Source organism: Gracilinanus agilis, chromosome 6 (assembly GCF_016433145.1).
Source record: "Gracilinanus agilis isolate LMUSP501 chromosome 6, AgileGrace, whole genome shotgun sequence".
Taxonomy (NCBI): domain Eukaryota; kingdom Metazoa; phylum Chordata; class Mammalia; order Didelphimorphia; family Didelphidae; genus Gracilinanus; species Gracilinanus agilis.
The window spans coordinates 255,057,506-255,084,141 of record NC_058135.1 but is presented as its reverse complement, the minus strand read 5'-3'; the positions used below and the strand labels follow the sequence as shown (position 1 = coordinate 255,084,141).

Below are 26,636 nucleotides of genomic sequence, written 5' to 3'. Positions count from 1 at the left end.
TTGCAGTTATAGTGGCCATATAGTAGAACTGTTAACAATCACACAAAGTATAGATCATGAATAAAGTTCAACTTAATTATTAGTATTTCAGTCTTTGTCCAGTAGCCAATGAATGCTGTATTTAAATGGAAGGATGGGAGGCAGCTGGGTGGCTCAGTGGATTGAGAGCCAGGCCTAGAGAAGGGAGATCCTAGATTCAAATCTGGCCTCAGATACTTCCCAGCTGTATGACCCTGGGCAAGTCACCTGACCCTCATTGCCTAGTCCTTACCACTCTTCTGCCTTAGAACCAATAAGACAGAAGGTAAGGTTTTTTAAAAATTAAATGGAAGCATGGTTTCCAGAAGCAAATGTGTTGGAGAAGTCACTTTTGTAGTGTGCTCCAAAGCAGCAAGAACCATAATTTCACTGAACATGAAAATCAGTAAAGCTCATGATAAATATTTGCAAAAAAGCCACCATGAAAGTAATTGTGGCTTACATACTAATATTAATTTCAAAGTAGAAAAAAAGGTAAATAAATTCCAAGGATTCCCAAATCCTCTAAGTTATACCACATTAGACATTAATAATTGGTGATTTTAATCCAAAAGGCCACCACCTTTATGCTTTCAGATGTTTCTCTATCAAATTATCTGAATTTTTAGCAAGCCACTGCATTGATCAACATTTCTGAAGAGTAAAGCCTTTCAGTATTGTTTTCCTTTACATAATTGTAGACATTGCGTAAATTATTCTCCTTTTCTGTTTAAGTCTGCATCAGTATCTTTGTCTTTCCAGGATTCTCTGAATTCTTCATATTTATAATTTCTTGTGGTATAATATTTGAATACCCTCTTTAAGAGAAGAATTAGAAGGTTTTGTACAGTACCAAATAACATTCTACAACAAAAGGAAATAGATGAAATGTTAATTAATGAATAAAAATTCATTTTTGACATAGTGATTCCCAAACCAGCTGCCTATAAATAGAAGACTGACTTATTAGAACTAAAATAAAAATTAACATAACATTTTGAAAAGTATAAAAATTAAATTAAAAACTAAGGCATGTAATAAAAACCAATATCATGACCCATTTAAAGAAGTTGTTAATAATAAAAATGAGATATGGATGGAATAAATGAATATAGTTTATAGAATAATTTCATACAAAGATTTAGGTGGCTTAATCAATCTCTAAAAAAAAGAGACTAAAAAAGTAGAAAAAATGTTTTAGTAAACAAACACCTGCCTTACTTGCTAAAAGAAAAAAAAAAAGATACATCAGTCTAGGACAACACTGTTTAAGAATATGAAGTCATTTGTAAAATCTTGTAGAGATCAGTGATGGGAAATTGGAAACAGTATTGCTCCTTAAAACAGAGAAGAGTAGAAGATAAAACTAGTTTAAAGAAATTGTTCCAGGAGAAAAGAAAAACCTAAACAAGCTTCCCCAATGGTATTTAAGTAAAAATAGGAGGACATTAACCTGAAGAAAAATAAAATAGATGCACAAAATTTTTAAACACAATTTTTGACTCTCAAAGACTATGGAATAACTAAAGGCAATTAAAGGCAGCTATTTGGCACAGTGAATAGAGTTCTGGGCCTGAAGCCAGGAAGACCTGATTTCAAATCTGGCTTCATTTACTAGTTTTATGACCCTGGATAATTCATTTAACCTTTGCTTGCCTCAGTTTCCTTAACTTTAAAATGAGGACAATAACAGCACCTACTTCTCAGGGTTGTTGTGGAGATCAAATGAGTTATTTGTAAAGTGCTTAGCATAGGCTAGCACATAATTAGGCACTATATAAATGCTCATTCCCTTTTCCCTTGCTAACTACACTTGGAGTCTGTCATCACAGTTCTGGATATACTTACATAGCTAGAAATGGTATCAAAGAGAACATGGAGAGGAAAGCTACTGAATTAGGCCAAGTATAATTAGAGTCATCTTGTACTGGAGGTGGCACAGTTCGGGGGGAATTGAGGCGTTATTTTGCAAGTTGTCTGAAGGAGGGGAAGCTACAAAGTAAAAGGAAAAATAGATCTTAGGCCTTGGGGAGTAGTACCCCCAAAAGATGATCAAAAGCACATTAACAACTGCTGCCCTCTCTGTTTACTTTCCTGTCTACTCAGATGTTTTGTGAAAATTACCCAGATGTGGATTGGGGACATCCTCAGTGAGAGTGTGAGAAGCTTTTCACAACTGTTCTTAACTCTAGTGCCTTCTCTCTGTTACTTATCTCCTAATTATCCTGTATAGCTTGTTAGCATATATCTGCTTGTCATCTTCTACCATTAGATTGTGAACTCCTGGAGGACAGAGACTATCTGCCACTTTTTGTGTCTTCAGCACTCAGCACAGTGCCTGGCACATAATAGGTCCTTAAATACTGAGAGATTAATTGATTGGACTTTTTAATTTATTAATGGACTTTTTCAAGTGATATTTTGAAGTAGACTGTATTTGTATACAAGTGATTGAAAGATTTTGAGAAAACAAAATCCCACTATCGCTTGTTGATTATATTGAAACATTTGATTTGGTAGACCTAAATATCACCTTAAAGGCTCTCTTCCCACAAAGGGTCTCCCATGCAGACCTTAGAGTTGTTCCTGATTCCATGAAAGCTATAGCCTAGCTTTTTGACATTCTTCTGATCATTAATGTTGAAGTGGCATAAAACTAAGAGATGTATGCTCACTGAAGTTGTTTACCATTATAATAGAGGAGATCCAAGTCAGAGATAGGATACTTTGTAGATGATGCACTCCTTTAGATATTCCTAGATTTAACCAAGAATTAATAGGTAGAAAGCAAACTAAACTGTCTTCAGGAAATTATAAAACTCTTTTAGTGAACCCAGTCTTCTAGAAACAAAAGCTTATTTTTTTTTACCATTGTGACCACTGCCATTGCATTATTGGAGTCAGAATACCACAATCTCCTAGAACTAAAAGTGAGTCACACTAAAGGTAAAGGCACCGTAGAGGCATATGGCCAGGAGGAAGAGGCAGAAGCATTTGACACACAAAGGCCCATGAAGAACAGGAGTAAACAATGTTTTTAAATAAATATATGAACACAAAAGATGATCAGATCATCCCGGGGGAGGATGAGGACCTCTCATATACTGCTGGTTTTCCTGTGGTATGAGGAGAAAGCCACTGGGTATCTCCTCTGTAGTGAAATTGGGACAGAATTGTGGTCAAGGGTCCCACAGAAGGTTGGGTGTGGATGAATTTCAGTCTCAATTAATTTAATATTCAGCGAGAACATAATTATGAATGAGATCACAGAAATATTTGAACATTTTGCATATATATGAGTTTATAAGTTGAATTTTGAAGATGATAAGATTCCTCAGGGTAGGAGTTGTTTAGTTTTTTCTCATTGTATCTTCAGGCCCATTTAACCTCATATCCAGTCAGTTTTCAATTTTTATATCACTTGTTCCATCTCTTCTCTCTACTTATTCATTCCACTTATTATTTCAGTTCAGTCCTCTTATCTGGTTTATTACAAGGCCTCTTTTTTGATGTTTCTGACTCAAGACTCTTCCCTTTTTAATCTACAGAGCTACCAGAGTGGACATTCTTAAAAGCATAGGTCTGCCCATGTCCATCTCCTCAGAAAACTCCAATGGCTCCCTGTTGCCTCTGGGATAAAATGCAGACTGCCAAATTTAAAACCATTCACATCCTGGACTCTACTTGCCTTTCTAGGCTTGTGAGGTATTACTCACTTTATTCTACCATAGTCCAGCCAAACTGTCTATTATACATGATTTTCTTTCCATCATTTGGCTCTGTTCTTTAGCACAAGCCACTTTTTTTTTTTTTTTGCTTCTGCCTCTGAAAATCCTCATTTCCATAAAACCTAGAATATATGTCACTTTCTGCATGAAACCTTTTCTAATCTCTCTAGCTATCAGTTCCCTTCTGCAAAATTACTTTGTATTTATTTCCATGTAGTGATTGTTTCCCCCAATAGAATGGAATCTTCTTGAGGTCAAATACTGTCCTTTTGTTTCTGTAACCCCAGTGGCCAGCACATAGTAAACACATAATAAATGTTGAATTGAATTAAAAGTATGCATCTAGGGTGTTAACTTAAGAATTATTTTGTATCAAAATAATGAATAGCAGGATCTTTGGGGGGGTAATATTTCTTTAAAAGACTTTTTAAGAATTCATACCTTCTATTAAGTAAAAATGTTTACAAATTATAAAATCATCTTTTTATAGTGTTCTGGACCATCAATGGAACCTACAATCCAGAATTGTGACATTGTCTTCGCAGAAAATCTTAGCCGACATTTTTATGCAATCCAAAGGTAAATTTGATTCATGAAATTTCTAAATAGTTTCTAAAGATCATAATGAAAGAAGGATCACAAAGCTACTTAAGCTTTTATGACATCCCTAGTAAGTGATCATCTGGACTTTGCTTGAAGAATTCTAAGAACAAGGAACTCACTAACTACTGAAGCAACCCTTTATTTTTATACAGATCTAGTTGCCTTTTAAGTGTATATTTCTTGATTATGGGTATTTACATAATTTTCTTAATGAGATACAAATTTTTTGTGCTTTTGTCTACTACATTTGGAGATTCCCCATGTCATTTTCATGGCCGTTTTTACTTTTATGTAAGTGATTCACTTGGATTTTTTTTTTTTTAGCATGGGGATTTTGGTTCCACATAGAATACAAGTGTCTAGTGTAGGTAGAGAATTCTATTGTGATAGTAGAATTAACATTTTATATAGCTATATGTTTGTATTTATATATATGTGTATATATACACACATATATGTACTCATGGTATTTTATATGTCAGCATTTCATAAATATTGTGTATTATGCATGCATACAAATATGGATTGATATACACATAAACACACATGCACAATTACTGTTCTTTATGTGTCCCCCATTCATCTTCACCTGTGTAAGTCTTAACTGACTTTCAGTCTCCACCTTACATGCTACCTTTCCCATGAAGTTGCTTCATATTCCTCTGGCTCACATAGATCTTTCATTCATAATTCCCATAATGGAAGTGGCAATGATATATCATATTTATATAGTACTTTAATATTTTCAAGGCACTTGCCATACTCATTTTGTCCTCATAAATTTTATGGAATAGATACTGCAGTTATTATTATCCTCATTTTACAAAAGGCAAAATCAAGGCTCTAAGACATTTGGCAGTGTTCTTTTGATCACCTGCAGCTTAAAACTGGTATAATTCAGTCTCTAAACTTTGGATTTCAAGGCCCCTCTTCCACCTACTACCCTATACTGCCTCTCATTAATAATAATATTTTGTTTTTAATTTTTTGTTTTAATTTTTATTTTCAACATAATATACTATTATCTAGGCCACAAATTTAGGGACTTAATATTCTCTCTTTTATTGTGCTTGAATTTTTTCTAATATTATTCTCTCAATCATGTTTGTACATACCTTGGGGGAAGGGGTATGGCAAAGAATCTCACAGCTATAAGAGACATAGAAAACACTCAGCCAAATTTTTTGAATTCAATTTTTGAATTTTGAATTAAATACAGTGCCATTTCTTTCTTCAGTGAATAAAATTAAATATTGGATTGTCTTGCAAACAAACCTAAATATTCAGCATAAATAAGGCCATTCTCTAACTTCCCTGAAGGCAAAGATAATCCTTCTTATTATTCTACCTATTCATAGTAGTAACACTGTTTACTAGATAATAGTATGATTAATTTTACCTAATTAATTTTTAGTTTTATAATAGGTAGTTTTTCCACAGTTTGGTTCTATAACTTACTATGCGGGTGGTAGCTTCCAGAAATGTGAGAAACAGATCATGGAATGCACAGATATAGGAGGTTCTAGTTGTGCCTTTGCTACCACATTAATTTAGGGGTTCTGATTTCTATATGTATGATCATATCAGTATATCTAGGGTAGTAGAAAGAAGTTGGATTAGAAGTGAGAAGACCTGGGTGCTTGTGCCAAATCTACCATTTATTGGGCATATGTCCTGAGAAAGTAATTTTTCCCTCTGAGTCTATTCATATGGTCTGGTAAAATGGAAAAAATTAATACTTGCTTGCCTCCCAGGTTGAGGTTTATGAAGATCAAATGAGAGCTGCGTAGTGCAGTGGATAGAGTACTGGACCTGAAATCAGGAAGACCTGTCCTTGAATCTGGATTCAGATGCTTATCCGCTATGTGTCTCTGAGCAAGTCACTTAATCCCAACCTGCTTCAGTGTCCTCAACTGAAACATGTGAATAATAATAGCACCTACTTGCCAAGATTGTGAAGATCAAATGAAATATTTGTAAAGAGCTTTGCCTTAAAGAGTTATATAAATGCTAGGTTTATTATAATAAACTATAAAGTACTAAGTAAATGTATCATGTATTAGAGCCAAATGTATAAGATGTATTTATCTTGCTTCGTAGAGTACTGGAATAGCACTAACAGCATATATGTGCTTTAGAAATGATATTTGGTAATCATAGTTACATTTTTCTTAATTTTTCCTTTCAGAGGTGATATTATAATTGCCAAAAGTCCAAGTGACCCTAAATCAAATATTTGTAAAAGAGTAATTGGTTTGGAAGGAGATAAAGTTTTCACACACGGCCCATCAGGTTACCTCAAAAGCCACAGCTATGTAAGTAATGGGACTATTTATGTTCTGTATGATATTATGGTTAATTTTATATAAAGTTATCATGGCTAAAAAAGAAAGTGGTTGTTAAATGTTCATATTCTGAATACTGTTAGAAAAATATAGCTTGCATTTTCTAGAAGCCTTAAGTTTGACTATGATATGACTAGTATGTTTCAGATCTTTTCATTTCAACCAGTATGTTGCTTTATCTTATAAACAGAGTAATCATTCACTTTCTATGTCCTACTTATTTCTAATATTATAAGCTAATGTTAATGACAGGTATTATAATACAAATGAAGGAAGAAGACAGTGCCTTGTACATAGTAGGTGCTCAAGAAATGTCCAGTCATTGATGTGACCATTCATTATCTCCTTCCTCCAACTGTCCGTACTGCCAGCCACGGCACATTAGAGGGAGGATACAGGGCAGTGTCATTCACACAGATTCACTCCAGCATGAAAAGCTTCTTGCTACAGTCACATCTCAAACTCCTTTGGCATCATCAATCAGCATACAGTTTTTAAGCTCTTAGTTGCTAGGCACTGAGCCAAGTGCTAAGGATAGAGTGAAAATATGCAAATGGTCCCCACTCTCAAAGAGTTTATGCAACATTAAAGAAGACCAACCACATGTATACAAGTAAGCACATACAAGATACATACCAAGTGGATAGAAAGCCATCCTAGAGAAGAAAGCACTAGCAACTCAGGAAACACGGAAAGACCTGCTCAGAAGAGCTGGGTCTGAAAGGAAGCCGAGGATTCAGAGGTGGAGGTGGAGAGGGGAAGTATTCCAGACCTGGGGAAAGTTTGTGCCATAGCATGGGTACAGGAGCTAGAACCTGCTATTTCAGGAACAGTATGGGAAATGCTGGATTAAAAAGTTTTTAACTTATCTCTCTTGCCTAGCTTTGGTTTTGTGAGCATCTTCTCAGATAAATATTTATATGACTAGTTCAATTTAGCTTCATAATTACATGTAATTTTGATCCATATGAATGCCTCTCTTCTACCCACCTGTCATCCTAGGCAAACCCATTAAGCTTCTCAGTCCCGTTAAGAATTAAGCCTATCAGTTACAGAAGAGTTATTGATCTTCATGAGATTAAAATCCTAAACTCAACAAAATAATTATGAGCACCTTACTCTATACTTTAAATTCTTCTGATTGGGTGATTGCTATGCTATCAAAGCAGCAAAGGTCATTTTTTGTACTATTCCCTCTGGGCATATAGTAAATATTAGATGATAAGGATAACAAGGAACCTAAGATAGCAAAAGATCTCTAACTAGAGGACTTAACCCTTACTAGCAGACATTTTCCATCTTCAAAAGAGCTCTTAAATTTCTCTAAGTGTAGCATTCACCAATTTCCTTTCCATTTCCAAAGCCCATTTAATAGGTTTAGGTATCATCTATGAACTTTAACACAAGAGAAACAGGATGGTTTACATAAAACTGCTTTTGTTCATGTTTATTTTAGATTTTTTTGACTCCCTAAGTATTATTAAAGGAGCATTAGCAAGACTCAGGGCTCTCTCAAAAGCACTCTGCCACTAATCAGATAAGACTTACTAAACTAAGGAAAAATATGATTTAAATTATTTCGAATGACAGAAGGGAACTGATTTGGCAGATTGGAAGTATTCAATTATATGAGTAAAACTTAGTGCTTGCATTGAGTTCATTATATACTTCCAAAGTATTTAATTTCCTAATGGAGAAGGGGCAGCAGGCTCAGTGGATTGAGAGTCAGGCCCAGGGACGGGAGGTCCTGGGTTCAAATCTGGCTTCAGACACTTCCTAGCTGTGTGACCCTGGGCAAGTCACTTAACCCCCATTGCCTAGCCCTTACGACTCTTCTGCCTTAGAACCAATACCTAGTATTGATTCTAAGATGGAAGGTAAGGGTTTAAAAATTTCCTAATGGAGAATTATTGATCTATAATATTTGAACAGTCATCAAGGGTTACTTTCTTAAAAACCACTGTTCTCTTTAGTTCAGGATAATCATAAGCCATTCATTGGGGTGTCATGTTTTGGAAATTTGGATAAATTAGATCCTGTTGCCTTTTTGTTGCATTGTTTCTTAGTCCCTTTAAGAATTCTGGCATATTTATTAATCTAAATGAAATAGCCTATATTTTAACTGTCCAGTTGTTATTTCTAGCAAATTCTCAAATTTTACTTTTTAAAATGGATGAACGTTATAATTAAAGAAGGAAGTGAGGAATTTGGTGATCAGATAATAATATTGCTTCTAAAAGAAAAGCATGCGATTTCCAAGTATCTTTTCTTCATGTTTTCTAGTCTGGCCTAGTCAAGCTATAGAGAAGTTCATATTGTACCTTTTACAAAACCAGTTCAGCAAATGGGTTTCATTAATCAAGCCAATTTATATAAGCAGTACGTCCAAGTTTGGATGTCTCTGATGTCCAAACTGCTATCTCTTAGGCTTCATCCCCTTGGAGCAGGCCCCTATTCAGCTATCTCAGACTAACATTGGTTTTACCTTTTTTTTTTAAATGGCCTCTTTTCCTTTCTAGTGCAAACTCGTATTAAATCAGTGTTGCTTATAAGATTGAGACATCACTATTCAGCTGTGATTGAGTTGTGTTGGAATTCAGCTATTCATTAAATATTACAAAACTGCAATGAGGATCAGTGTTAAATATGGGTTGATACAGGTTTTTTTTTTTTTTTTTTTACTTTTACAGTTTTTTTATTGTTTGTAGTCAGTTCAGAAAATGAAATACCAACACACTGTTGTCTGGAACCTAGAATATACAGTTTAGCATATGAAAGAGATAGCATTGTTCACCAGCTGGCAAAAAATAACATAAACAGATTTCCTACTTAAGAGCAAAAGAACCATTTTACTCATTCCACAAATCTCGAGAAAGGAGCAGGTTTTTTTTGTTTGGGGAGGTTGAGTGGGGAAGATTCTGCCACATGGAAACCATGATTTATATTTTACATTAAGTTTTTGGAAACAAGGTAATCCCCAGAAAGATGTTATTGCCATCCATTTCATAGGTTTCTTTGGGCTAAGAGCAGTTTTTTCAGTTGGTTGAAGGAGTTTTGGCTACTCAGGTGTGAGATGAATTTGGGATTGTTTAAGAATGAACTGCCCGGTTGTGAGTACTTTGGCTTACTTGCCATCCTATATTAGATAAACTCACCAGGCATCAGTTAGAAGTTTATAATTTACTATGAAATTGCTCAATATGAAATATCATACTTAATAATAGAATATACCTAAATGAGATTGGTATTTCTCTGATTCGTATAAATTTAATCGATAGGCAAATTCAGTTCCAAAATACCCATTTATTTCGTTATTAGATAGTAATGTCCCACGAGGTGACATAAGATATGAAACATAAAACACAGCTCTCATGATGATGGAGAGAAAGATGAGTTTCCACTTTAGAGGTTAGATAGGGATTTTGATAGAGAGAGACAGACCATGTATTGTGGCCTAATGAAGGACTTAGATTTTCTACTGATTCTGGCATAGCTATTCTGGCTCAATACCTACCACAGTGTCTGGAAGCTGGTATAGTAGGTGCTTAATAAAATAAATGGTTGATCCCTTCTAAAGTACCAGAATAAAGAAGCCGCAGAGATTTTCCAGCAGGCCTAGAATTAACCCTTCTCTACACAGTAATAGGCCTCTGCTGTGATCATTCCAAGCTTGGTATGGAAAGTCAAAGCTCATACTGTTAGGGAAACTTAGAGAGCCATAAATTTATAAGTAATAAGAGTCTAGAATATTCATATTTTATAACTGTGAGTGGTTCTCCCCCCCACCTGGAGGGCTGTGTAAAATATGTTTTGGTGACAACTAGAAGTTATACAGGAATGATCTGCTCTAAAGCCAATCAGTGCACACTAGAAAAAAGAAGAATAGAGATGCCCATGTACTTCCTGTGTGCTCTGGTTGGTGCTCTCCTACTTTCAGAATGATGTCTGCCTATATCCATATACTCCAGCTCTGAAGCCTTTTTGAATCTTGTATTTAATAGCTGTGAACTACACTAGGCCCAGTGGCACCTTTCCTAGAGAGGGCCAGAGGAATCCTCACAGAAAGGTCCAAAGTAGTGGAGCAGAATGAACACTTGTTCAAACCTAACTATTCCTGATTCACCAGATCACTAAACCTGATTCACCCCCAGGACATTTCATTTCTCTCTTTCTAGTTCTGGAACCATAATCAATTCTTTCATTGCTCCTAGAAAGATGTAACTGTCTACTCCTTTGTGGCTCCCCTCCCTTTCCCTTTCAACCCAAAATAGTCTTTCTTCATTGCCATTCCCTTAAATTTGTTGTTCCCCCATATAAGTTCCTTGAAGGCAAAGGTTATCTTTAATTTTCGGTTTGTGTTTCCAGTATTTAGTATACATTAAGCACTGGAGAAATGCTTTTTCATTAAATTATTCAGAAGGTAGAGGTTTGATGCTAGTTCTTAAGAGACAGAGAAGAAAGAGAAAAGAGAAAGGAGTCAGAAAGACAAGAAGGGAAGAGAGGGAGGTGGGTAGGAGAGAGAAACAGACAGGCAGAGAGAATTTTTATATGCAAAGTAGAACAGAAAAACAGAATTCTGTATGTAATTGAATTTTCATTTCATACTACTTGATTTTAAGTATATAATAAATTCCACACATTATTTTCAAAACTGTCCTATTTGTACTTCCTTCCAAATGTCCTGTTTCTATGCATTGAAAAACAATGTTTTTTTTCTTTTTTTTTTTTTAATCTTCATTGCTAATTATACTCTCCCCTTCCTGTATCTCTCTATTAAAAAAAGAGGGGTTGGGGGATAGTTAGATGGCTCAGTGGATTGAGAGCCAGGCCTAGCAATAGAAGCTCCTGGGTTCAAATCTGGCCTCAGATATTTCCTAGCTGAGTGACTACAGGCAAGTGACTTAAACCCCATTCCCTATCCCTTATCACTCTTCTGCCATAGAACCAATGCATAGTATTGATTCTAAGAAGAAAGGGTTTAAAAAAATAGAAAGAGAAAAAAATTTTAACAAATAAAAATAGTTGAGCAAAATAAATGCATGTGGTGGCCCATATCCAAAAAAGTATATCTTTGCATCTTGTATGCAGTATTTCTCTGTCAGGATGGGTGGGTAACATAGGTACTCTGGAGATGTGATTGTTCATTGTATCCATTAGAATTCTCAAATTTTTTTGAGGTTGTTTTTCTTTGCTATTTGAATTGTTCTCATTCTGCTCATTTGACTCTGTTCATTTCATAATACTGAAGATTCTCTGAAAACTTTTTACTATTTTATACAGCAAAATGAGTTTCTATTACTTTCATTGCCATAATTTGTTTAGTAATTCCTCAAATGGTGGGCATCTCCTTAAATTCTAACTGTTTTTTTCTTTTATCTCCCTCCCTCCTTTGAGGATCAGGAAGTTTATTTTGTTTGTTAATTTCTCTCTCCTTGGCATTTTTCTCTCACCATCTCCTCCCCCTTCTCATTATTATTTTAACCCCCAGCTCCTTCACTGTCCTCACTTATTTTCCTGTTGACCCTCCTTTGTCCATTTCAGATAAGAGTGAGGCTTACTTCATCAGAATGCCATTCTTCCCCACCATCCATCCTTCCATGTTTGTAGTTCTAGGTTTTGACCATCACATTCCTAGCACTTTTTCTTTGGACATTTCTTTTAGGAAACGGTTAGAAGATTCTACCAATATTTGGCTCCATGGTTCTAATAGATCTGTAAATGTTTCATTTGTAATTTCTTGAAATAGAGTATCAAGGTTATTTTAGTTGTTTTTCCTTAGGATCTAGTTGCAGGTAAGTACCTATAATCACTCTTTCAATATTATAAAATCCATTTTTAACTATAAAACAAAATCAGATGGCAAATCTCAGAATAGCAAATTTATTTTTGTTTGCTTTTGTGTTCAGTTTTATAAATATGATGTTTGCACAGCCCAGGAAATCTGTATCTTAAAAAAAATAATGAAGACAATCTACTTGAATTAAGAGGGGTAAGGGGGGAATTCTAACATTACTATACCTGTTCTAACAGTGGAAGTTTATCTTTTCTGGTTAGAGACAAACAACTTTACATTTGTTTAATAAAAGAAATAACCAAATGGCCAGTGTTCTTTTAATTAGAAAAATTATTTTATTTGTCAAAAATGAAAATGACTATATTTTAACAAGTAATTAACTGTTGAGAATCATTTGGAATTAGCTGTTTGTGGTGTGTGTGTAATCAGACTACTGACTGATTAAAACAAATGACTAAGTCAGCACTAAATTTAGAGAAAGGACGAAGATAAGAATGTATGATGTGTAATTTCAATGGCTCTAACTTAGTCAAATAAATTATTGACACCTTCAGTGAAAGTGGACAAAGGGGAGAGGGGAACCTGATTCTAATCATCCTCATTTCTTATAGAAGTTTAGTCAATCAAGGCTTTAAAAAAAATCCTTCCTCCAAAAAAGAAAAAAGCCCTCAAAATACTTAAGCTGGCAAATACTTGGTCCTCCTGTCAACACTGAGACATGGAAGCTAAAAGTAAGCATAATATCAAATACAAACTCATTTGGAAAACATTTTAGAAGGTTGTTGTAGAAGATTACAAGCAGTATTACCTCAAAAAACAACAAAAAACAGTGGAAGAGAAAACAAGCCTATAGAAAGCCTGTATGTGATGGGACCAAATCAAATAGTACTAAGAGAATTTATAGATAGAACTGAAAAGAGAGTGACAAATGGATGAAAAAAATGGAAAGGATTTGCCAGAATTTCTTTAATATTTTATTTTCATCATCCTGATAGTAGAACCTTGCTATTTGTATTCTTTAACAACTTAGTTCCTGATGTTCCCAATGAGGAAGTAGAAATGGCACTGAAGATGAAGGTGGGAAAGGCATCTGAACCAGGTGCACAGTCTTGAAAGAAAATCTATTTTCAAGACATCTGAATGAAGGGAAGAATAAAGAAAGATACCAAACAACTAAAAAATACTGTGGAAAGATTTAAAAGAAAAGGAAAGCACCAATCCATTTTCCTTCTTTTTCATCTATATGAGAAGTACTAAAAATTGATCTATGCAAGGGCATCCTTGATGCAAATATGCAAAGGGAATAAGTATGCTTTTACAGATGATTTTTTTTATAATAAACCACAGATTTCCAGCCACACAATTGATTGAAATGTATAGTGTACAAGAGCCCTCTCTGTTTAAAGTTTATGATTATTAAAAAAAAATTCCAATTCTGGAGAGCAAAACATAGTCTCAAATTTTAGTCCTGAATTAACTTCTATGCATATTAATATTCTACAAAATCTTTTGATAACAACAAATTACAATGCAATAACATGATTTTGTTCAACTCTTTTTTGATTATACATATGAAATAATATAAAGCAGGGATATGTGCTCATTAAAGGTTCTTGCCACTGCCTTGTGAAAACATCATCTGGAGCTTATGGAATTTGCAGGAAGGACTAGCAACTGGTATGAGAGCTTGCCATGCCCTTTTCAAGACTGCTCATCTACCTTCAGTGTCTTGTCAACCCACTTGTACTTGTAGCTTCAGAGACGGACTGGCAAAACCAGGTTAAGGTTAATTGAAATGTCTCAAACTTGTTGGTGAGTTAAGGGAATGTCTATCCCAAGCATGTAAAGACTTCCTCTGGTAGAGTGGGCAGATGAGAACAATTTATTCATGAAGGTGGCTGAAGCAGGCTGGTGGAGTGTGTAGAAAACTTGGACAAACATCAGAAACCAAGAGCATCCACTGCATCCCAGGTCATTGCCAGTCATCCTGAGTCTTATTTTGCCACTGAATTTGGATGACTCTGGAATAGACTTTGTACAATTTTGCCTCACATATCCAATTCATGTTTGAGTCAAGATATCCCCTTCCAGGATGTCACCGTCCTCTTAGAAATAAAGGATGTCAACCTTGGATCTTCACCTCATCACTGCTTTCTGTCCCTCTGATTGAACAGGGTGGGCCATGAATTCCAAACCTCCATTTAAGGAGAGAGCACACCTCAGACATTTCTCACTTGGCCTAGAACCACATTTGTAAGAATCTAATATGAAAGTGCTAAAGTAATATTGTGGTCATTAATTTAAAAATATTACAGCTTAAGTCAAAATGACTTTCATCAGCTTTATTTACAAAGAAGTGGAAAGAGTGAAAGTGAGAAAAATGTAGATAAAGAGACAGAAAGTACTGCCTCACTATCAATACCCTAAGTTTAATCCTAATGTCTCCAGACCACAAATGGGAATCCAAAAGCAAATCTAACCAGAATCCAAGGTCCTAATTAGGAACCTGAAATCTGAAGAGCCAGACACTGAAGAATCTGTCAAGAACCTTCAGTGCACACGAGGCTAAGACCACCAAGAATCTCATCAGAACTCACACTAAAGGGAGTGTCCCCCCAAAGCGCCAATAAGCAGAGAGGGTCTCCTCACTGAAGAACCAAGGAAGGAATCACTCCACTCAGTACCTCAAGCTGACACAGGTTCCAGGGATAGAGTCTCCTCCTCCAGTCTGGCTCACCAAGGCAGAGGGACTGAATCCTTGAGCTGGCATTTTTAAAGCAGTTTTCTTGAGGTCACTTTCTGTCACTTTCCCACTTTATGGGAACCAATAGCAGTCTTTAATTTGCCCAGCACTGCCCTTTGGAAGTGTGAGCTTACTCTAGTAAGTGACTTGTGAACTCTCTTAGTGTCAAGTAGGGGTATTTTAAGTTCTTTTTTTGTTTAGCTAAAAATAGACAAGGAGAGAGTTAATACTATCTTCACACATTGGTGAAGACATGGTACTCAGGGAGCAGCTCCGTTTCTCCTCTTCCTAGTACCAGAAGACATTTTTTGCATGCCCAACTCCTCTGTCCAGTCACCCAAAGCAAGCATTTTCTCCCTCAGCTCTCTCTGGTAATGCAGGGCTTACAGACAATTTTAATTTGCCTTCTGAGCATTTGAATTTGTTAAAGGTTCATCAATGCTGGCATCGAATATCTCTGACTTTTCCACTTCTTGGAGTTAGGAAGACCTGAATTCAAATCTAGCCTTAGATACTAAACTCTATGACTCTAAGCCACTTACCTCTGTCTGCCTTAGTTTCCTCAACTATAAATAATACTATCTACTTCACAGGATTGTTGTGAGGATCAAATGAGATAATATTTGTAAAGTGCTCAGCACAGTTGCTGGCATATAGCAAGCACTTAATAAATAAGTATTCCTTTCCCTACATCTCTCTGTCTCTTTGACTCTCTCTCTCTCTCTCTGTCTGTCACTGTCACTGTCACTGTCACTGTCTCTCTCTCTCTCTCTCTCTCTCTCTCTCTCTCTTTCTCACACACACACACACACACACACACGCACGCACGCACGCACACACACAATTTTCCTAAATTCTTAGGCACTTTTAAATTGTAACTGGCACATAATAGGAGCAATGTCAATGCTTATTCCCTTCCCCTAAGATGTTTGCAACACCCTGAATGTGTATGTACATGTGCATGTACACCCAAACTGCTTATATGTGATTATCTCTCCATCTGTGTGTGTGGCCTTCCATGTGGGGCAGTTAGGAGAAAACATGGATGAAAATTGGCACGAGATAAGAAGTCATTTTGTGTAAATATTAAAAGATACTTTTCTATTCTAGGTTTTTTTTTAAGTTGGCACTGATATTAGTGGCATAAATGTTGGAGTGAAAATGTTAGCCAAAGGTTAGCCTGTGGTCTTTGGTTGTGGTAAGAAAACCAAGACTTTTTGTATTTTCTTTAATGAAACTTAATATGTAGCATATTCTCAGAAGTTTTAGAAATCAGTCATTGCAAAAAGTATTTCAGAAGCTTCAGATGACAGATTTAAAAAAGTATTATGCTTCCAAATTGTAGTGCTGGTAAAAGACATTCTTAAAATGAGAACTCAGAAATGGGAAAATGCCTTGAAGTTAATCAAGTACTTGAGAAAGGAAGTGATTTGATAGTTTGCTTACAAACTCTAACCTCGCCCATATTATCAGGCTTGACTGGAAAATAGGAACTTCGTCCACTCTGCAGGAGTACTGCCCCAATCTGTATCTGGTATTACAGTGGAAATTGTGGATATCCTAATGTTCTTCTATTTGTTTTAATGCCATTTACTTTCGCTAAAAGTCACAACCATATGTTCTGCTACCTTGACTTCTGTTTACAAACAGAGAAAGGGCTTCTGAGTAGGAGAGGAATCATCAGCCTGAAAGGGCTTCGATATTCTCTAACCTCCTGATATGCTAAATCCTCCTGTCATTTAAGTAGAAGAACTACCTAATAATGTCACTTATAACAAACTAGGATTTGTAAACAAAGAACAGACATTTTGCAAACTGGAGTGATAAAAACCTGTGATAGATATCCATTTCTCAGCAACAGATCCCAGGATAATCAATCATAACATACTGCTAATGCCTTGATTGCAGGTAATGTTGGGAAAATATGTTTACCCTTGTGTTAAAGTGAAGTTCATTGCGGAGATGATGTGGTCTTTTCATCCTATAGCTAACACAATTTTGAAGATAAATGTGGTTTATTGTTTGCCAGTCTGAACAGTATCCTAATTCATTTTAACTCTAAAGAATCATCTGTCCCAACATACTAAGCATTTCTGGTGTACACTGGCCTTTTTTTTTTTTTTTTTTAGTAGTACTCGATATTGTCCTAAGCAGTATATTGGTTGTGTATAGTATAAAATATTTTATTTTTGTGGTGATATTTGTTAGTTCTAATTAATATTGTTTATGCAGTCATGTAAACACATTGTAAAGTTAATATTAATTTTGAAGGAAAAAAAAGCAGCTTGGTTTTACCAAAATAGGAATTCTTCAAATATACCACAAAAATGAAAGTGTGTCCACTGCCCCACTTTGTTGTTCAAGTATCAGCAGAGACAGAACTAGAAGGAGGTTACTGTCAGCCTATGGAGGAAGTGTGCAGTGTCCAGATTTTCCTTTTGCAAATTTGGTCAGCTGAGAATTTTATTAGTTAAGATTAGCCAAAAGTAATTTACCAAGGGGAATTTTTTTTTGGAAGATTGGTATTGTCATTTTGCTTTTGGATGTAAGCCTCTAATCAGACTCCAACTTCTTCTTAGTCAATATATGTTGGAAAATCAGCCATCATCTAGGTGGAATATACTCAGAGATCTTTTGGATTCAGTTACTAAATTAAAATTTTTTATTACCACCTACAGGTAACAGTGAACCAGATTTTGTGTGTGTGTGTGCATGATGTAGACTTTTTCTTAAAGAGAATTGAATTTTGACTTAAATATTCTGCAAGTAAAACCATAATAGGAAGAAATAAAAGAATGAAGGTAGAAAAACCAGTTGTGAGAGTGTATAATATTAATGGAAAGGAAACTTATCAGCTGAGTAAGTCTCCGTGCTGCTAATTTAGCATATTGTAGCTTGAAAGTGCCTTTTATCAAGTTGAAAAATGTGTTTTCTTGATTTTTCTTCAAGCAATTTAAGGAAACTTGCATTACTACTTGATATGGCACACCTAAATTCTATCCATCCATAGCTATTGCCTAGTGTCTGTGGAAGGGAGAAGAGGAGGTAATGTCATAGGGTAGCGATTCAACAGATGTTTGACATTTTGCATTCTCTGCACCCTGACCTCAGCCTACCTTTCCAGCCCTGTTACACTTCTCTTTGTGACAGCCCATTCCAACTGGCCTTTTACCGCATTCCTCTGTAACACTCCATTTAGTTGTTCTGTGCCTTTGTCCTGGCTAGCTTCACTCATGACTAGAAGAGGTTTCCTCCTCTTCTTCCCCTTTTAGAATATCAAATCACTTTTAAGCCTCAGAAAAACCACCATGAGGCCTTTCCTTCTACCTAGAAGTTGACTTAAGCCTGGGTGGGAACCTCACCTTTGCATCCAGTGTCCTTGAGATATGCCAGGGCTTAAATGGCCTTTGGGATATTGTAAGGGCATTTCCTTGTAGAGTCTTGAGAATCTGAAGAGGGGAAGAGATCAGAAAATTTCAGAGGAAAATTAGTTATAGGAACTGAAAGAAATTTTGCATTGACTTTGGTTAGCCATTATTAATCCTTGCTCTCTTAGGCACATATTAGAAGTCCATGAAGGGTGATATAGGGGGTTCAAGTGGATAGAGAGCCAGGCCCAGAGACAAGGTCCTGGATTCAAATTTGGCCTTAGACACTTCCTAGTTATGCTACCCCAGGCAAGCCACTTAACCTCATTTCCTTAGGCCATACTGTTCTTTTGCCATGGAATCCATACTTAGTATTAATTCTAAGATTCTAAGAAAGGTAAGAGTTTTTTTTTTTTTTTAAGTTCATGAGTAGGTGCTATGAGAATAGTTTTATATCCCCAAGTCTTAATTAGTATGTAGGCTTCTCTAATAACAAGAATAGTTTGTGTTTTAAAGTATTTTTAAAAGCTTAAAACAGAAGTGGAAAAACAATTTCTTTGTCAAATTGATATTTGGATTCCCTCTCTGATGTCCATAGTATGCTTTCTTCATCTCCTGGCTAAAATGGTATTTTGATACTCTCAAGTCTCAGGAGAACAATCTGCCTTTTTAAAAGTTCCTCACTTATTTTTTCTTTCTCATACATCATTTCCAAAAATGTCAAATGTCATGTACCAGTCGAATTTGCTATTTTGTGTTCACAAAATTAGACTTCATTAGAAAGAGTTGCTTGAAACAGAAAAGTTTTGTTTTGATGAATAAAGCACAAGAGAAATGTGTATCTGTCTGTGTCAGAGAAACAGGCAACATAATGACTTTTAGAAAGGTCAGGCACATTTTATGATTCTTTCTGGCACTTAATACCCAGATCTTACAGAAATATTTAGGTATAGGAGAATGGCCAACAGAATCTAATATGAAAGTATAAAAAAAGCTAAGGTTGTATATGTATGTTATGGTTTTTGTTCATTTGAAGAGTGTATAATACCAATAAAAAACGGACTTCCAGGCTTCCAAATTTTCAACTTTGCAATCTGAATCAATTTTTACAGGAAATAGAAGTTCAATAATTTTACATAAAAGTAAACAGTTGTTATACATACATATTGTGTGTGTATATATAGTAAGATTAAAAATTAATATACCGTCTCTATGTATTATATTTAATGAGATTTATTAATAATAACTTGAAATAAAGGAAAATAAAAGGCTAGAGTAAAGAGGGGGCTAACCCAGCCCTGGTCAAGGTTGTGAGAGAAGAGAGCTAGAGGGCAGGCTTACAACAAACTCATAAACAATGCGCAAGGAAGCTATGTAGATGAAGGGAAAAGGATTCTGGAAGATGAAGTCCAAGGGTTCAAGATTTTCCAATTACACTATATATAATACATAGAGATTCAAGGGAAACTAGAGCTCCGATCATAAGAAGGATCCTATAAGCATCCTGAATTCAGGGAAAATCGTGAAAGTGCTAGGTCACAATTTTGAATGAAGTTTATTCGTATGTTACATTGAGTATAAAACTTACCTGACCACCAGCTGTGAAGAACTATTTCTCAGAATAACAGATAAGCTGGTTCTTTCACTGCTGATTACTTAATATATCACTTTCTGCAGCAGCTAGCTTTGTATTTATTTTTGAAAGCAAGACTTTTAAAGGCTTTATAATGGCTGGGGTGGGATGGGGCGCAGATGCTTGATTCCTAAGATTTTAAAAATGTGCTATTATGTATTTGCTAATTTAAAACAGTTAATAGGATTAAAAATTACTTCTTAGATCATTGCTGATCCAAAAAATACTCATTTGGTTTGTGTGATAGTTCGTGGACTATGTGAAAAAGACACATTTTGCTAGACTTAACCATTGCCTCCCTTCATATTGTCCCTGAACCTGTAAGAGTAATGTCTAGGAGTTCCGAGAGCTGGATGATTTAGAGAAAATTTAGAGGGAAGAAAATGAGGTGTGAAAGTGCTTTGGTGTTCTGTATTTTGCTTTTCTGTTTATAGATCAGGAAACAAACAAACAAAAAAACCAGACCATCTCCCACTAACATCTTATCACCAGTGCACCTATCCCATTGCATTTACCTCATCTGTTGTCCTTAATTTTATCTATCTATCTATCTATCTATCTATCTACCTATCTATCTATCTACCTACCTATCTGTCTTTCCATTTATGTATTTTGAGACTGAGTCTTCCTAGTCTGGAAATGCAGTAGTCTCTAATGGTGCAGCATTTTTCTCCTGTTTTTTAACTGAGCAGATCTCCAACTCTTTAGGCAACCTAATGCCTCCCCTTCAGGGGTTCCCAATACTGGTGCTCTATAGATTAGTGAGGACATCTTTATCCTCTTACAGCTCAGAGCTCCAAAGCTCAAGCAGTCCACCAGCCTCCAGGAGCTAGGATTGTAGGGGCACATTAATATCACACCCCCTAAGGATTGTAGGGGCACATTAATATCACACCCCCTTCATTCCATTAAAATTAATCCTTCACTGAAATTTGGCAAAGAAAATCTCATGATTCTAAATTCAACTAAATTAAGTCCTGATTTTTTTTCCCCCTAATGTTTGCTATGAGTCAGATTTACCAATGAAACAAAGTGGCCATGTCTTAGCTACATCTCATAGCCATGGAAAGTAGTTGCTGTAGGCCTGGGGACATCTAATAGAATAACTGATTCTGTTGGGATAAATGGGAGATAGGAAGTGTATCTAAGGTGGGAGATGTACCAAGATGGACGCTCACTCATAGCTTAAACAATAACTTGTATTTGTGTGGTACTTTGCATGTATTATCTCATTTTCTCCTCACAATAGTCCTGTGAGGTAGTTAATACTTAACTATTATAAATTTCCCTTTTATTGGTGAAGATTAAGGCTTGGAGACAGACGTAAGAGATGGTCATGTACACAGTTCTTCTGGCTCCAAACTCCAGGCTCTTTACAGAATAAAACATATTTCAGAAAGAAAAAAGATGAGAAAACATTCAGCTCCTAATATTTAAGAATATTTGGTTATTGGTAATAATTAAGATTTGAAAGAAACTAAAGGTGGGGAGAAGGAAGTAGTATCTTTACCATAGTCCCCAGAAGGTGCTTTCATGCACAAAAGCTGAATTGAGTTATGTCCATTTGGTTATTTGGCATCACTTTTATTCCAAATTTTGTTTTAATTCAGACTACCTCGAGGGAAAAAATAAACTTCAGTTCTAATTGACCATAATATGTATGCAGATGAGAGGCAACAGGGAGGAGTGAAGAGAGAGCTTATTTGGAGACTAGAACATTGGATATAACGTCCCTCCTCTGAGACTTCAATCAGCAAACCTTTATTAAGGCCTTCATTAAACCAAACCTTTATTAAAGGTGCCAAATGATGGGTACAAAGACGTTCAAAATGAAAACAGTTCCCATAGTGATGAAGCTTACAATCTAGGTAGAAAGGGCAAACCACTGGTTGGGTCAGCCTGGATAAGTCACTTACCTCTTCAGGTTGTGTCTTACACTCCCACCCTCCCACTCAGGAGGATAAAATCACAGGCGAGACCCCCCCCCCAAAAAAAAAAATGTTGCATGTGTTTAAAATAGCAACAAAACTGGATCTGTTCTTTTTTAATGAAAAATAACCCAAGCAGGCACAGTAGATTAGAGGTACTTGCTAAAGGTGAATGAATTACAGGTTCTAGGTAGGAAAATCAAGCCCAATGTAAGATTCACCATGAGGGCCCAGAGAGTGCAATTCAGACCTCACCAGTGACTGGGCTAAGGGCTACAGGTAGCTCCCTCAGATCCAGCCTATCCAGGTTTTAGACCAAGCTCTGAATCCTCTCAAGGAGAGGTTTATTGCCAATTACTATGGGGTTGGGTAGGATGCCTCCTGCAGTTAATTCCTATTGAAATTCCTCTCTGGCCATAGGACCAGGTGATAAGGCAAAGGTTAGGACCTTCACTGTTCCAGTGAGGCAGACATGAGCAGCAGATGCCAGCAGATTAGAAATGGGGGAAGAAGGAAGCCCGAAAAGGGCGGAAATGCTTATGCATTTTAAATGCCAAGGCATCAGTTGGCTTCCCAGCAAGGACCTGAATGTGAGATGAATTCATTTTGTCATTATGGATCCCCTCAAATGATAACTCCCAATGGGGCCTCTCGCCAAAATTCAGCAAATATTAACTGCCTACAATGCTTAAACCAGTGAACTAGGAAGCAAAAACTGGGTCTCAGACTCGACCAGATTCTAATCTGGAGTTCTAACAAATTCTTTCAAAAGCATGGGCAGATGGACAAATAGTGGGAAGGAGCTTGAGAGGGAAATTGTGCCAAGACAGCACTTCCAAGGAAGCTGAAAACTCTTAAAGACAACCTTGAATCTTTTTTTTTTTTTTTTTTTGGTAAAGATTAACCTTTTGCCTGTTCCTTAGCTCTAAAAAGCTCTTATAATCCATTATATTTCAATGGATTTAGTGCTTCACTCTCCATAAAGCTCCCTACTTATATAGCATTTTGTCAGTATTTATAAGAAAGATAAACCCTAACATTGAAGTATTGACTCAGGGTGTTTGTGGTTTTGTGAAGTGCAGCTGAAAACATCAAACTTTTGACTTTTAAAGTAAGTTTTTAAAAAAAAAAGCAGTTTGTAATTTTTCGGAAGTCTGTTCTTAGATCATTTCTTAAATATTGACTCCATTGTTTATTTAACTGCACTTGTTATCTTTGGAGGAGTGATTATGCTATATTTACATTTGCCAATAGGGCTGTAACAAATCCAGTTGGAAGCACCTGAGTTGATGCTGATTCCTTAGAAGTTGGTGAAAAAATGGCATCAATGACAGTGTATAAAAGGAAAAAAACAAAAACTACAATTCCAGGATAACTTGCACGGGATATCTTTTTTATAATGTCCAAGGCTATGTACATGTGTCACCGAAAAAAAAAAAACACTTAAAATTGTCCCAGGGTAATTAACATCAGGGATCCATGAAAATTGTGCCCCTCCATTGGCTCCAACAAACCTCCACCTTGGGAGTGGTTACAGGGTTAATCAAAATGCAATCACTTTTCTACATTATGTTGCAAGACTTTTTTTAAAGTTCAGATCTAAAATAGAACTATCTTACTCTTAGGTCAGAACTTTTTCCTTAATTAGATGTTCTTTGCTTAATCAAATAAATAAGTTTGATTACAGCTTAGTAAGTGTGTTATTTGATATTGTGGGCTCTTTCATCAGATTTCAGTTGAATCGAGAAAGGTAACACCTGTGGGTTTGTTCACAAAAGCTCCTTTTGTTCAATGGACACCCGCAGGCCATGAGGCAATTACATTTGTTGCTTGTACCAAAGTAGGAGGCACTTAAATAGACCTCTGTAAGTATAGCTGAGAACTAGAGACTTTCTTCTTTTGTCCAGCTCTGAGATTAGGTTTTATCATAGCTCAGGAAGGAAGCCTCAAACCTGAAAAGGAAAAATAGGAATGATTTAGGGTTCTTTTAACGTTTTAAAACTTTGATATCCCTGATGGTGATTGGAATACCTGAGACCTTTGGAAAGTCCAAATTTGAACCACTCCAAAAAAAAAAGATCAAGTTGGCACCCATTGAAAACATATATTCAGACTCTTCGGCAGGGCAAGTTCACAAAATGAGAGGTGAACACATCCAAATCTTAAGGAGTTTTATTCTTTAGGAGAGCACTTTTATTTCTCTCAGGGAGAAATTTTTTTTTAAAGAAATCATGGAATCAGAAGAGAAATTTGATTTTTAATTCAACAAGATTATTACGTACCTGTATACGAAGTGCTAAAGAAAATATAAGAATCCCTTGTTCTTAAGAGAAAACATTTATTGGACTGTGATATTTTTTTTCATGTTGGTATATTTTCATTTTTTGAAACATTTTTAAGTAGTTGAGATTTTGTACAAGGCATTCATGTAGTTGGGGTTAGAATAGATGATTCCCAAGCCCCTTCCCTCTATGGTGAAACCTTTGTCAAAAGCCATTTTGACCGGCAGTTTGGTGCAGGGGGAATTGATATTAATAGCATTTACATAGCACCAACTATGTGTCAGGCACTGTGCTAATAAGGATTGTACAAATCTCAATTGATTCCCACAACTCCCTAATTTAGAGATGAGGAGACTGAGGCAAACAGAGGTTTAGTCCAAGGTTGCACAGCTCAATTCAAACTACAATCTTCCTGCCTCCAGGCCCAGTTGTTCTATCCCCTGAATTGCCTACTTGGCTTTGGGGGAAGTGCACTGGATTTGGGGTTGAGTCAGAGGACCTTGGTACAGTCTGGACTCTGCTCTGATTATCTCTAGACTTGTTTCTTCATCTATAAAATAAAAAGAGTTGGACTAGATGACCCTTCTGAGCCTTTCTAGCCTGAAGTCCACGACCCTAGCTAGAGTCTATCTCTGAGCAAATGCAACTTCTCATTATTGCCTCCTTCATGTGCATTGTTTCTGTAAAATACCAGAATATGTAGTGACATGAATTTTGCCTTTGTTTAGTCACAGGACAGTTTTAATCTAATGGTAGCTCTGGAGCTTCACCGAGATAGTGAGAATGTGGCACCCTAGTTTTCAATGACTGCACATCTGTGTGGAGGGGGAAAGCATCTGGAACCTATTTACCCCCTCTATTAGGGATCTCTGAGGTCTCTGATCTCAGGTAAGATCAGGTTTAGGTTTTAGTTCCCCAAAAGACCTACCCAGTGTTCTACACAGGAATCCCAGGGACTTTCCACCTTCTTTTGTAATAATGGAATTGTTGTAGCAAATGTTAATTTGGTCTATTAGCTGGAATTGATAATTATTTTTTATTCTACAATTTTATTGTTATTGGGTTTACTGTAGTATGGTTTAGACTATTCTGTAGGTTTCCAAATAAAAAATAATAAGGTTCCAGAAGAAATTTATAAATTTAATAACAGCAAGGCCTAGAGATAGGAGGTCCTGGATTCAAATCTAGCCTTAGTCACTTCCTATATGATGCTGGGCAAGTCACTTAACACTCATTGCCTGGCCCTTGCCACTCTTCCATTTTGGAACTACTACTTAGTATTGATTCTAAGATGGAAGGAAGGGGTTAAAACAATAAGCAGCAAGGTTTCTTTTTTCTAACTCCTCTTCCCAGGTCTCTCATCCTGCCCCCATGCTCCAGCCTGCTTCTCTATCTATATTCGATGCTTTGCCTGAAGATCATTCCCCCTTTAAACATCTCTGAGAGCTAATAGTGACTTTTTACTTCTTAATCTAAAAGAGTTGAAATGTTGCTTCTCCTGCTGAAGATACAGCAGATCATTTTGTCATGAAAGATATTGCAAGGCATTCTGGGAGTGAACAGTTTTAATGGTAGAATGTATTTAATTCATAATGAAAAATATAACACGGGTTTACTTATTCCTACATGTAGCAGGTACACTCAGAGCACTATCCGCGGGCATATTTATTATCTCCTTCGACAATAATTCTTAAAGGCCTACTCTAAATGCCAGGCAATGGGCTTAATTACTACCAATAAAAACTTAATAGTGGTCAAACATAATCATTTTCCCAATACAAAGCGCTCCTAGGCGCCAAGGCCCGCATGATAGTATAACTGTCTCCTGCAGCCTGGTTAACAACACTCATTTAATATTAGGTTTCTTTTTGTTTCTCACCCTGTGATAGTCTTTTGGGAGAAATAATGCAAGTGAAAGACACAGTCCCTGCCCTCAAGGAACTTATATTATTGGTAAAGGCAAAAGGAAAACCAGAGTTAAAGAACAGGCCATAACAGTGGGAAATGGCTGGCATTTCTAGCTGCCACTAGAATTCAGAGTAATCAGTCTGGGCTGGACAGGATAGGGCGGCTTCACTGAGAAAGTGAAAACTGCAGTCAGGCCCAAAGTCATCATTCACACTTGGCAGAGAAGAAACAGGAAGCCTCCTTTGAATCTGGTTTGTGCCCTGAATGCTATGAACATTTCTGTAAA

General features: G+C 36.2%; 1 protein-coding gene across 3 annotated transcripts in view; it reads left to right on the top strand.

The window, feature by feature from the left end:
* IMMP1L (inner mitochondrial membrane peptidase subunit 1) overlaps positions 1–26,636 on the top strand; it is a 109,828-nt gene that overhangs the window by 78,625 nt on the left and 4,567 nt on the right. For all 3 annotated transcript variants that reach the window (XM_044681243.1, XM_044681244.1, XM_044681242.1), the window contains 2 exons: positions 4,237–4,325; positions 6,538–6,664. In XM_044681243.1, the coding sequence (XP_044537178.1) occupies positions 4,237–4,325; positions 6,538–6,664 (216 nt within the window). The remainder of the gene's footprint in view (positions 1–4,236; positions 4,326–6,537; positions 6,665–26,636) is intronic.